The 12,145-nt window shown below is 36.2% G+C and overlaps 1 protein-coding gene across 1 annotated transcript in view; it reads left to right on the top strand.

Moving 5' to 3' along the window:
• pdcd11 (programmed cell death 11) overlaps nt 1-12,145 on the top strand; it is a 35,033-nt gene that overhangs the window by 1,351 nt on the left and 21,537 nt on the right. Inside the window, exons 3-17 of the mRNA XM_049469834.1 lie at nt 924-1,070; nt 1,729-1,896; nt 2,667-2,825; nt 3,119-3,236; nt 3,634-3,809; nt 4,650-4,757; nt 5,301-5,510; nt 6,060-6,184; nt 6,358-6,418; nt 6,513-6,659; nt 7,635-7,886; nt 8,866-8,991; nt 9,368-9,562; nt 9,874-10,044; nt 10,928-11,141. Coding sequence (XP_049325791.1) covers nt 924-1,070; nt 1,729-1,896; nt 2,667-2,825; nt 3,119-3,236; nt 3,634-3,809; nt 4,650-4,757; nt 5,301-5,510; nt 6,060-6,184; nt 6,358-6,418; nt 6,513-6,659; nt 7,635-7,886; nt 8,866-8,991; nt 9,368-9,562; nt 9,874-10,044; nt 10,928-11,141 — 2,377 coding nt within the window. The remainder of the gene's footprint in view (nt 1-923; nt 1,071-1,728; nt 1,897-2,666; nt 2,826-3,118; nt 3,237-3,633; nt 3,810-4,649; nt 4,758-5,300; nt 5,511-6,059; nt 6,185-6,357; nt 6,419-6,512; nt 6,660-7,634; nt 7,887-8,865; nt 8,992-9,367; nt 9,563-9,873; nt 10,045-10,927; nt 11,142-12,145) is intronic.

The following is a 12,145-nucleotide window of genomic DNA, read 5'->3' as shown; positions in this document are numbered from 1 at the left end:
CCAATATACTACCACTGCCCCGACTATTGAATTGGGACACTGCTGTAAAAAAATGCCTTTTCAAGGAATCAGGAAGCCCAAGAACGGGTGGAAAAACAAGAATAGGCGGAAACTAAAGTCACGCCGAGCGCGACAGAGAGACGGGGGAGGAGTTTAAACAAAAGCTCGCCAGAGAAGCATTTTATTATTATTTTTTATAAGTTATCGTTAATTATAGTTCAAACAACCTTAAGGTCAAGATGTTTCATGCTGTATTCAATCCTGCAGAATTTGGGTTGATTCCTGTTACTGATGTGAAATTATTAAGTGGGGTAGAGAGAAAACAGGCAGCTTCCCCATGTGTCCTGTAGGAGATTTCAAAGAGTGTAAATAAGTTATTTTACTGCAGAGAATAAGGTTTTTTTTTAATTACCTACACCTGTAGCATGTTTAGAGGTCAAGGCATTTTAATAGGTTAAATCATTTGTCGTGTGCGCACAACACCTGCGATTCTTACATAAAAAGAAAATAAATTTTCTTTTACTCAGATTTGATAAATATGAAGGTGTATTTTTCTAATCTGACAGTTGTCCTAAAATGTTTTTGTAACAATTGAAAAGCATCTCCTTGCTCACTGTATCTTAATATAGTGTGATGTAGTAAATTATAACCCCTGTATCACAACAATATGATATATCGCAATATCAATATATTGTCCCACCCCACACGTTGCTACAAATGCAATTTGTTTGCGATCACATGTTTTGTCTACCATGGAAGTGTTTTCAAATATTGTGATAATGTATTGTTTTTCATGTTACTTAACCCTTACTAGTATAACCCAGCCATACAAATAAATTTGGCTTTGGCACATTTTCTGATGATGGTAGTCTTTTCTGATGGGTTGTTGCCTTTGCTAAAAAAGTGTCACACATGCTTTTCAGGTTCGAGAGCCAGCCAAGAAGAAGAAGAAGGAAAGCAAAACAACAGAAAATGTGAAGGCAGATAAAGATAAAAATGAAAAGAAGAAGAAAGATGGAGGTGCTCTGAAACTGAACACTCCTACTGATGTGGATATCCTTCATTTAAAGGTAAAACTAAAAAGACTAAACAGCTGCTTATTCTCCTATGATATCAACACCTTCCTAAACTAAAAATAATATAGGATAGTTGTTATTGCTTTTTAAAAATACGCAATCGTTTTAGAGGATAGTTCATCATACAGTTGAGCAGTACTAATTCGGACATAATCCGAAACAATCCTTATTCAATAATTAGAAACGATAAATTGAAAGACAGAAAACAGTTAACATTTAACACAACAGACATAAATTGTATTAGCATTTATAGCTACCTTATGATACAGACTAAAATGCAGACAAAAAAACTCAATAAGACTAAACAACTATAAAATATACTTGCCGATTGGTAGCAAGTCCTGAAAGCCATAGCTGGACGGGATAAGTTTATTAGGGGGATGGCTGTTAAAAAAAATTCCGGACTGCAATTGAAAAAAACAGGAGGACCAGTGAGATTTTTGTCTTTCTTGGTCACATGACATCACATTTAGGAACTCCTCCAGTCTGAAACTAAAGGAGGGCTATTCCTGCCTGAATTCCCAAATTATTATTCTAAACCATTAGGTACCTTGTTATGTTAATTAATTCCAAATATGTTTATCCTTTGACTTTTTAACATTTAAGTAACTACAATTGTCTCACCATGGATTTCTCCCCCACTCTCTTCTAGAATCTGAAAATCGGCACTGCAATGCTTGGCTGTGTGAAGGAGATTTCAGATTTTGAGATTGTTGTGGGTCTTCCCAGCGGGCTCAGAGGGTTTCTTCCCATTTCTAGTATCTGTGACTCCTACAATGAATTGCTTACTAAGAACCTGGACTCCGGCAATGATCTAGAGGTAACTTGCACAGTTTAGAAATGTTTCTTGTGTGTTCGAGATCATATTGCTTATAAACATATTGCACTGCTGAGGTAAATCTAATATGTTTTGTTGGCTTATACATTGATATTGATTTTTTGTGTGGAAAGTAAGAATAATATATTGAGGCTGTGTACCGTGTTTTTTGCACTGTAGGGTGCACTTAAAATAATTTTATTTTTCCAAAAGTAATCAGTGCACCTTTTAATCTGGTGCGCCTTATGTATGATTTTTACCAGTCAGGTTGTAAGGAGCAGTAAAGCCACTCCGCTGAAGTGCAGCATTAAAAATGAGTTCAGTTCTGAAATTTGAGACTGGAGCTGGATCAGATTTTATTACAGAGATTTTAAAAGAAAATGTTTTGTTTTTTTTTTTTTTTTTTTTTTTTTAAAGATTTACGGTTTTGTTTACTTAACTTAGCTTTACAGGTCTGCTGAATTAGAAGGGAAACTTGGCAACACCCCTGTTCCTCACTAGGGTTGCATAATGTGCTTTATAATCCAGTGTGCCTCATGTATAAAGAAGGAACAGAAAATAGATGTTTATTGATAGTGCGAAAAATACGATGATTTACCCAATGGTGAAAAAAGTGGCAGAAAAGTTATGAATAGAACACTTTTTGTAGCAAGCTTTTTTAATTTTTATATCAAAGTGACCAGTAGTGTACTATAGATGCTTAAAAATGAAACATCTACATTATATAATTTATTGTTGTTGGTTGTTAATTTCGTTTATTTATTTGTGCACAGACTGTCTCGTCCTCCGAACTTCTTGTCCTGGGCCAGCTGGTCAGATGCGTGGTGTCATCTTTGGGCACATCCAAACAGGGCTTTGCCTGTATTAAAGTCTCCATCAACCCTAAAGAGGTCAACAAGGACCTGAGCTCCAGCTCTCTGAAAGCTGGAATGGTAAGTGCTTGAAGCTTCACACTACTTGAAAACAGCTGCTCCTTACATTGTCCATTTTATCACCCAACATTTAAACAAACGGGGATGATCCAGAACAAACTGCATTTATTGATGTTAGTAACAATCATCAACGGCTATATGTTTAATTATTTACTTGTTTTTTTTTTCCATCTTAGTTTGATTATAAATTGTTAATGTAGATGTTACTGTAGATGTTACTGTAGATGTTTTGTGTCCCATTTGTGTTTTCCATAAATGTAATAAAAATTGACTTAATTCTGTGTGTATTGTAGACTCTTGGTGCCTGTGTGGAGAGCATTGAGGACCATGGTTACCTTATAGACATTGGAGTCGCAGGAACCAAAGCCTTTTTACCCAAAGACAAAGAAAATGAAGCCAAGTCACCCAAAGGTAAAAAAAATATATATATATATATATGTAAAAACTATTACAGAGAATTAGTGCTCAACTTTGCTTAACTCATAAATCTGGATGTGTAAATACTATAAAAATAGATTAGTCATTGATTATTTTCAATTTATTTTCCAAATGACATTTGTCGAAACATGCCTAGAAAAGTCTTTTCCTAGAGTAAATTTGTCACTATTTTAAGTTGTTTTTTAATGTATTAATAGTATGTTAGTCATACATAATTTTTTTTGTCCAAATGTCGTTAAAAAGAGCTCTGTATATGTACTTGTTTGCAATCAATCAACCTTTCTAAATTCTAAAGAGACCATAAAAAATAGATATAAAAGCAGAGAGTCTAAAAAATGAAGCCATAGTTATTAATAATCCTGTTTTGCAGATCTGAATGTGGGTCGGTATATGACTGTTCTGGTGACGGAGGTGAAGAACGGAGGTCGGGTGGTGCGCGTCTCTGTGAACCCTGAGAAGGTCAGTCAGGCCTGTGCTGGACCCCAGCATGGCTGGACCCTGAGCAATCTACTCCCTGGACTTCTGGTCCAAGCTCGCATCAAGAAGGTAAAGATTTTCATAGATTGACCAGTAGGGCCAACACAGTTCCATAATTTTATTTTTATAAGTATGAATGTGTATCATTGCTTTGCTTTTATCCACGATTTGTAGTTTTTCAAATAAAGATCATTTGAAATAATTTATTATTATTATCGATTAGGTCAAGATCCAATAATGACAGAATTATTTATACTGTTGTTTTTAAATGTTTTATTTTATGGTTTTAAATGAGTATTTAATTGTGTAATGTTAATATTAGGGGTGGGATAAAATATCGACATTGTGATATATAAATTTTTTTTTAATTTTGCAATACGTTATCAATCCTTGAGTTCAAATTTTTATATTTTTATTGAAATAAAACTGCTCTTAACTGTCTAAGAGTCACCCCCATTTGACTGATTTTCTAAAATTACTGCTTCATTACTCCACATGGTGGCGCTTATCAAATGTATAGGGTAAACTTGCAGTGAAGGATATTGGTTGTCAAAATCTGTGAAACTGACACCAATAAATCTGTAATTTCTGGTATTTTTTAGGAGTATTTTATCCTCTTTAGTATCACAGATGCTGTAAAGTATCATACAGAACAATCACAGTATTATGGGCAGCGTATTATGATATCCTTTCATGACGTGCCCTATGATTCCCACCAGTAGTTGATAACAAGCCAGTGATATACGATTTAAGTAGGCCTTTATTTGTTGTTCGTTAATTACATACTTAGAAATAAACGTCTAAGAATGTAAGTTCTCATAAATAATCAAAAGCCATGGCTCTGATTTGCTTGCCTTGTCTAGATGTCTAAATCATACTATTGCTTTGGTTCATGCTCTGCTTGTGTAGGTGACTCTTCATGGACTGATTGTTACTTTCCTCTCATCTTACACTGGTGTGGTGGACTTTATGCACATCGACCCAGACAAAGCATCAAAGTACAGCGTAGGTGACGAGGTAAGTGTTAAGAAATTACATTATTACATTATATAACATTGCATTTAGTGGACATTTTTTTTATCCAAAGCGACTTACAAAGGGTGAAATACATAAGCAATAGAAGACAAAAAAAAAACAAGACGAAAAGGTAAAACATGGACCTGAAAAAGAGCAGAATAGTAATATTGGGATTCAGGAAGAAAGGAGCAAAAAAGCAGGAGGGGGAGCAAGGAATGATGTTTGAGGGGGTTAGTATGATATAGGTGTTAGGAGAGTAGGTGCTCTTTGAAGAGCTCTGTCTTCAGGAGTTTATTAAAAATAGCTAGAGATTCTCCTGATCTGGTAGTGGAAGGTAGTTGGTTCCACCATTGGGGAACTCTGCAATGTATATAATATATATATATATTTTTTTTTTTCTAATTTAGATTTAAATTTTTATTCTGGGTGATTAACTGGGTGACCAACTTGCTTAGAGTAAAGAGCTGGATCCCCAGCCCTGATAGCTCAGCTAGCATATATATATATATATATATATAAGTGGTGTTCAATTTGTTTTTCCAGGTGAAAGCCCGTGTTGTCTATACGGAACCCTCCACTCGCCATGTGAGCCTTTCTCTGCGCAGCCACCTTCTGCCACCAGAGGGCGATGTGTTGAACGCTGCATCCATTGTCCAAGTAGGAACAGTGATTGATGGTTGCAAGATGACTGCTGTCCATTACCACTCTGGAGCCATAATGGAGCTGCCTGATGGAAACGTTGCCTTCGTACACGTGAGTAACCTTATCGATATCCTGGTTCGATCATTAGTGGTGGAAGAAAATATTGCGATATTAAGGAATCATGATATGGTTTGCAATATTTTTATGTTTTTATATTGAATCTAAAACACAGTATAGATTTTTTTTAATTATTAGTTTACATGGTAAAGATTGGTGTCAGTCAGTGGTTAAAGTTAGTGTTGTGTTTAAATCCAGATCACTAGATAGCAGTACCGTGGTTTTCACGCTATAAGGCACACCTAAAATCCTTTAATCTTCCCATAAATCTTCAGTGCGTCTTGTAATCCAGTGCGCCTTATGTATGAATTCTATTGGTCATGTTGTAAGTAGCAGTAAGTAGTACTCTGCTAAGTAGTAAGTACAGCGTTATACAATAGTTTCAGTTTAGTTCTCCAGCAGTATTAGCATTACCCGCTACCTGCGCTAATCGCTAGCTCCTGTTTAACGTAATGCTTTCAAATGTTGCTCTCACTTGTCTCAAACTTCTGCCACCTCTTTAGGAATCTGCTTGATTTGTTGTTTGTGTTGCTGCACGTTTAGAAATACCAAATGAAGGAATCCAGTGAAGAGTATAACCCCAACCGACTGCTTGCTGAGCCTAAGCACAACCTGAGAATTACAGACTACAGCCCACTGGAGCAGATCCACATAGCAACACTGCGCAAGTGAGTATTTGGATAGTAAATGATGGATTTATTAGTGTGAGGTTAAGTTAGTTGTACACTATTCATCTGATTAAGCACATTTCTTGGATGGTTAAAGTTGATTAATATCATTATCTATAGCATACCAATGTCTATAGCATTTTTTTTAAACCTTCCTTTCCTCATCTTTAAAGGAGCATCATTAAAACGACCTACTTCAGCCATCAGGACATTAAAGTGGGGCAGTTGATCGAGGTGAGTGAAGAAGCTGTACGTGTTGCTGGGTTTGGAATAGCAGCATGTGTACAGATTTCAGATTTTAATCCTGAGGTTGGTTGTGTGTTCTCAGTGTACAGTTCTGAGTGTGGAGAAATACGGCGTGCATGTGAAGATTTCCGACCACATTAAAGCAATGGTTCCCAAAGTTCATCTGGCCGACGTCACCCTGACCAACCCAGAAAAGAAGTTCAAAGTGGACATGAGGATCCAATGCCGGGTGAGCTTTTAAACTTTTATCTAAACTATTTTTTATTTGTGTTTTATTATTTATTTATTTATTTGGGACAAGGCTTGGATTGCAATAATTATTCCCTAGAAATATGAATAAAGTACATTTAATTTGGCTAGAGGCAAATTTATTTACCAAGTTTCAAGGGCAGTGATGAGTAATAGTTGTTTTGGTTTAAGCTGCATCTTTGTACATTTATTAGCTACAAAAAAAAAAAAAAAAATCTAGATAATTCTGATTTCCCTCCAGCTGTGTTGCTAGCCCTTTATAGGGGCGCTCAAGCACACCTAAAACGAGTCCCAGCTCCTCTAAACATTTTACGTAAACAGAAGTGTTATTTTGCTAGTTCTGTTACTATGCATATCATAATAATTCATGTTACAAAATAAAGAAGGTAATGTCCCACAACTTATATGTTGTGTGTGGCCAGCCAGACATGGATATTGGATAGTTTTCCCCCCTAAAAAAGGGGGCAAGTTCAGGTTCCGACCAGAGATTGGTGAAAAAAATGATGGGATTTTATTGCTCAGATCTAAGCTGTTTTGAGTTGTTTCCTGATTTTCGCTTTTAAAATAGAGCAGATAACAAGGAAATGCAGCCATGGGAATAATGTTTGATAAAATATGTAAAAAAAAAAAAATGTAAATAATATAAATAATAAATAATCTTATTTGCTGAAAACATGTTTAAAAAAAAGTAATACACTTTGTGTGTCTGATTTGAATGTAAATTATTGCATTCCTTCTGATATGACCCGCTTACCACTCCTGAGAACTCACCTCAATTTTTTTATGTTAGAAAAGTGGTGTGGGTGGTATGGTTGGGTACTCACCACCCTTAAACCACTAATCCTAGAATCACCCCTGCTTCCCTTTAGTCCAATTTTGAATGACAAAAGTATATGTTGCATGAAAGTGGAACATACCGAATTCATATTAACCGAGGCCTCTGTCTGTGTTCCAGGTTTTGTCAGTGGATGTTGCAAACAGGAAAATCATCCTGACCAGGAAGAAATCCCTGATTGAGTCTCCGCTGCCAGTCCTGGCCTTGTACTCAGACGCCCGTGTGGGCCTCATCACTCACGGCGTCATTGTCTGCATTAAGGACTTTGGCTGCATCGTGCGTTTCTACGGAGATGTAAAAGGCCTGGTACCAAAGACGGAGATGACTACGGATTCCAGCGCCAATCCTCAGAGTCTCTTTTATGTTGGACAGGTCAGTTAACCACTGTGCTCATTTAGTCTCTAGTGTCCCACAGTTCCATTTTCCGATCTGTCCACATACTTTTCAAAGTATCGGAATTGAGTAGTAAAGATCCAGATCACTGATGAATTAAAAATGTAACGTTACTTTGTTACTCCATGAGTCAGTATAGACTCTGCTAAACACACACACTGTGAATGCTTGTGCTGTCACATTGATTAAGGCTCTCAGGTGCTCTCTTTCTCACACACACTTGCTTGTACATTCACACACCCACACACGCACACTCTTTCCCCCGCTAAACTACAGCTTTTGTCCTCATTAAAGCTCTGTTGAACTCAGTAATTCATTAAAATATTCTAATAAAAAGAAAACTGAGATATTATAATACAATAAAAATAATAAAAACTAAACTATTATTACTGTCTCTCTCTCCCCAAAAATACAGAGAAATACCAGCATAAAAAAGAACATTATCTTAATTAGGATTATCGTAATTTTCGCACTGTAAGGCGCACCTAAAATCTTTTAATTTTTCCCAAAAATTGTCAGTGTTAATTAAATAGTAAAATTGGCTGTTTTTTACTAATTTAATTAATGTAATTAAAAATATATATTAACTTAAAAAAAGGACAACTTGAATGATGTCGACAATCCTAGTTTTAAGAGATTAGGGCTGCACAATATATTGTTTCAGCATCATCACTGCAGTGTGTGCATTTGCAGTATTCACATTGCAGGATAAAAAAAAAAAAGATTTTCCATATCTACCAGAATCATTTCGTCTTATTTAATATGATATATATATATGTCACTGAATGACCAGTCTAATAGAATCCTATTATTAAACTTGTAGTTTTCATTTTATGTGCTACAAATGCGCAACTGTCTTATCTCTGAGATTCCTGATAATGGGCTGCATTGCATGGTGAGTGAGGCAGTTTTTCTCTTGTTGTTTGCTGAACAACGGTCTCTTTGCTTTGTTGAACAGGTGGTTAAAGCCAAAGTGTTGCGGTGTGACGTCGAACTCGAGAAACTGGTTCTTTCTTTCAGAGCAGTGACCCAAGCAGATGTGGAAGCGGTCAATTCTGCCAAGTTTGACTTTGAAGTTGGAAAGGTAAAGTATTGGGAAAGCTTAAAATTATTATTTTAATTATTTTGCTATAGTTTTGACAAAAAATGTATTTTAATAAAAGATTGTCCTCTCATATTCTGATATAAAGTCTCATAGAAAATGATGCTATTTTACCCTTTAAAAAACGTAATAGTTCAGAAAATTCAAATGGTGTTCAGATGGTGTTGTCTGCTCGAGTGAATCAGAGTTAGGGCTGTTTCTCAGTGTGGAGTGTTTGTTTCTCTGTAAGTTTACAGACAGACAGACAGGCAGACATGTCCCGCATTCAAACAGATTTCTGTGTGTATTGCTTGATTTAACGGTGTGTAAGACTGCAGCAGCAGTAAAACTATGCTGTGTGTGACCTTTGCCTTTTCAGAAAGTAGAAGCAGTAGTACTGAAGAAAGACCTGACTGGTCTTCACGTGTCCATCCTTCCAGACGAGGTTCCAGCTCTGCTTCCCATGATTCAACTCTCCGACCACTCGACCAACTGGCCACTGCTGTGGGATGGGCTACAGGAGGGAGACCTCATCTCCAACGTTGTGTGTCTAAGCAAGAACAAGCAAGGCATTGTATCCTTTTATGGTTTGCAAACAACATCTTCTCACAAGATAAAACCTTGCAACTTATACAGGCGTGGGCATTCCCAAGCCGCCCCCTGTGATAACACTAAATGATCGGTTTACATACTGCTATTCCATGACTTTACAAAACAAGGCCACAAGTCCGGTGCTTTGTGGAATTAGCAAATGTATTATTAGCAAATTATTCTTTTTTTTTTTTTTTTTTACCAGATTTTCTTTATCCTGTTATAACTTTTGTATGAATATGGATAATTCTATATGAATACGATTTTCATTTTCCTTAACTCAACTGCTCACAGACTCTCAGTAAGAAGCCCATGCTAGTAGCAGCTTTGAGTAAGGATGACGTTGTCAAGTCCTTTTCAGAGCTGCAGGTGGGGATGATTATGGTGGGCTGGGTGAAGGACATCATGCCTTATGGAGTGTTTGTCCATTTTCCTCACAACCTCTTTGGCCTGGCACCTTCAGCTGTGAGTAGCCTTCGGTTTTATTTATTTGTCAGCGATTTTAGTCTCACATTTACCTTAGCAGTGCGGTTTTAGTTTTATGTTTACCTTAGCAGTGTGATTTTTGTTGTACATTTACATCAGCAGTGCTATTTTAGCTGTATATTTACTACAGCTGTGCAATTTTAGTTGGACATTTGCCTCAGCTGTACGATTTTAGGTGGACATTTACCTCAGCGGTGCGGTTTTAGTCGTACGTTTACCTCAGCAGTTTGATTTTAATCAGACATTTACCTCTGCAATGCGAATTAGTCGGTCATTTACCTTAGCAGTTTGATTTTAGAGGTACATTTGTCTCAGCAGTTTGATTTTAGCGGTACATTTACCTCAGCAGTGTGATTTTAGTGACACATTTACCTCAGCAGTGCAATTGTAGTGATACATTTACCTCAGTTGAGTTCGTTAATAATACATTTGCCTCAGTTGAGTTTTTCTTATGGTTAATTTATTTTAAAAGTCTGAGTTTGGTCATTTCAGTTTAGTTCTAAAGCACTGAGAGCAGTATCAGCATTAGCCGCTAAGTGCTAGCCTGTAGCCTGTGTGTTTACTGTGTTAAAACAAGCTACGTGGGACAAACCGCTAGCTATTATCGTCCTGGCTTAACAGAACACTCAGAGTTCCTTAGTGTAGCGCTGATGGGCGACATTAGCCGCTAACCGGCGCTAGCCTTACTTTCTGTAGTTTACTGTAAATAAACGGAAGTGATTTACCCACCTAAATAACCAGTTTTCAGGAGAGAAATCTGTGTAGACTAACATCTAACATCTAAACATATCTGCTCGTTTGGCTTTAAAACAATGTGTTTTGTAACTTTTTTTCTTCTCTGTATTTCTGTCGCCCCCTCTAGGCCATAAGCGATAAATTCATCCCAGGCACTGAAGGTTTGTTCCAGGTGGGTCAGACTGTGCTGGCTAAGGTGACTAACCTGGATGAGGAGAAACACAGGTTTCTGGTTAGTCTGAAGGAATCTGAGGTGATCTTTTCTAAGGAAGAAGCCCAGGCGAGGCTGTTCCAGGGTCAGAGCGAGAGGAGGGCGGCCTACGAAATGAAGACCAATAGAGGTAGGAGAACGTTGACTACACACAGTTAAATGCAGTGTTTATTGTAAAATAGGCAAAGCAGCTTGAAATATTTGGTTAGTCTGAAATTTCTAACGTTTTACTGAGTGTAGCTCTTTTTCACGTTCTAAATGTTCTAGAACTCCCATATTAGACCATATTATATTTTGTTACAATCCTAATAAACCCTTTGCTCTTGAGGTACAGTTTATGCATTTTTAGGCAATATTGTAGAGATGAGTACTTAAGAACACTGATCCACACCACGTTTTATTTTCAAAGTAGCACAGTTAGTTTTGTTTATTTGAATAATGTGCATCTGATTTTTAATTAACCTTCCTATTATGTTCATTTGTCAGGAATAGCAATAGGGCTCCAGGGTCATTTTGACTGGTTGCATGTTTAATTATCCAAAAGATGTCTAAAACAAAAAAAAAATCCTTACAAGCAGTGTAATTTCTTTTTTTTTTTTTTTTTTTTTACTAACTAAAAAATTACTAATTATTCTATCAATATTTAGTGCAATAGTGTTCCTTACCTCTAACAGGTAATGATTCACAAATTTCTCATAAAAAAACAAAAATACACGTTTAAACTTTTTTAATGTTTCACTACTTTATTACTTTTAAAAGACCAACATATAAAACGATAGATTTACATAACCTTGAAACATAACATTGCAATTTTGTTTTAGTTTAGTTTTTGCAGGGAGTGGTTGCAAATATGTGAGAGGAACCATTTTCATATTACATGTTGATTACACTAATTAGAGAAAGCAGAAGAAGTTTCTTACTGAAAAAATACTTTTAGATCTTCAAACTTTAAAACGGGTCAAATTGACCCAGAACATAATAGCAGGGTTAAATAATTATTAATAATATATACATAAATAAATACATAATTGTGCTTAGTATACTATAAGCCTTGATAAGTTAATTTTACTTTAATAAATTGAGGCTGTAAATTGCTAAACTAAATAGACTTAAAACTTCATCATACCAAAAATG

Source organism: Astyanax mexicanus, chromosome 21 (assembly GCF_023375975.1).
Source record: "Astyanax mexicanus isolate ESR-SI-001 chromosome 21, AstMex3_surface, whole genome shotgun sequence".
NCBI classification, from domain to species: domain Eukaryota; kingdom Metazoa; phylum Chordata; class Actinopteri; order Characiformes; family Acestrorhamphidae; genus Astyanax; species Astyanax mexicanus.
The sequence above is the reverse complement of the archived record's forward strand: the minus strand, read 5'-3'. Positions and strand labels throughout refer to the sequence as shown.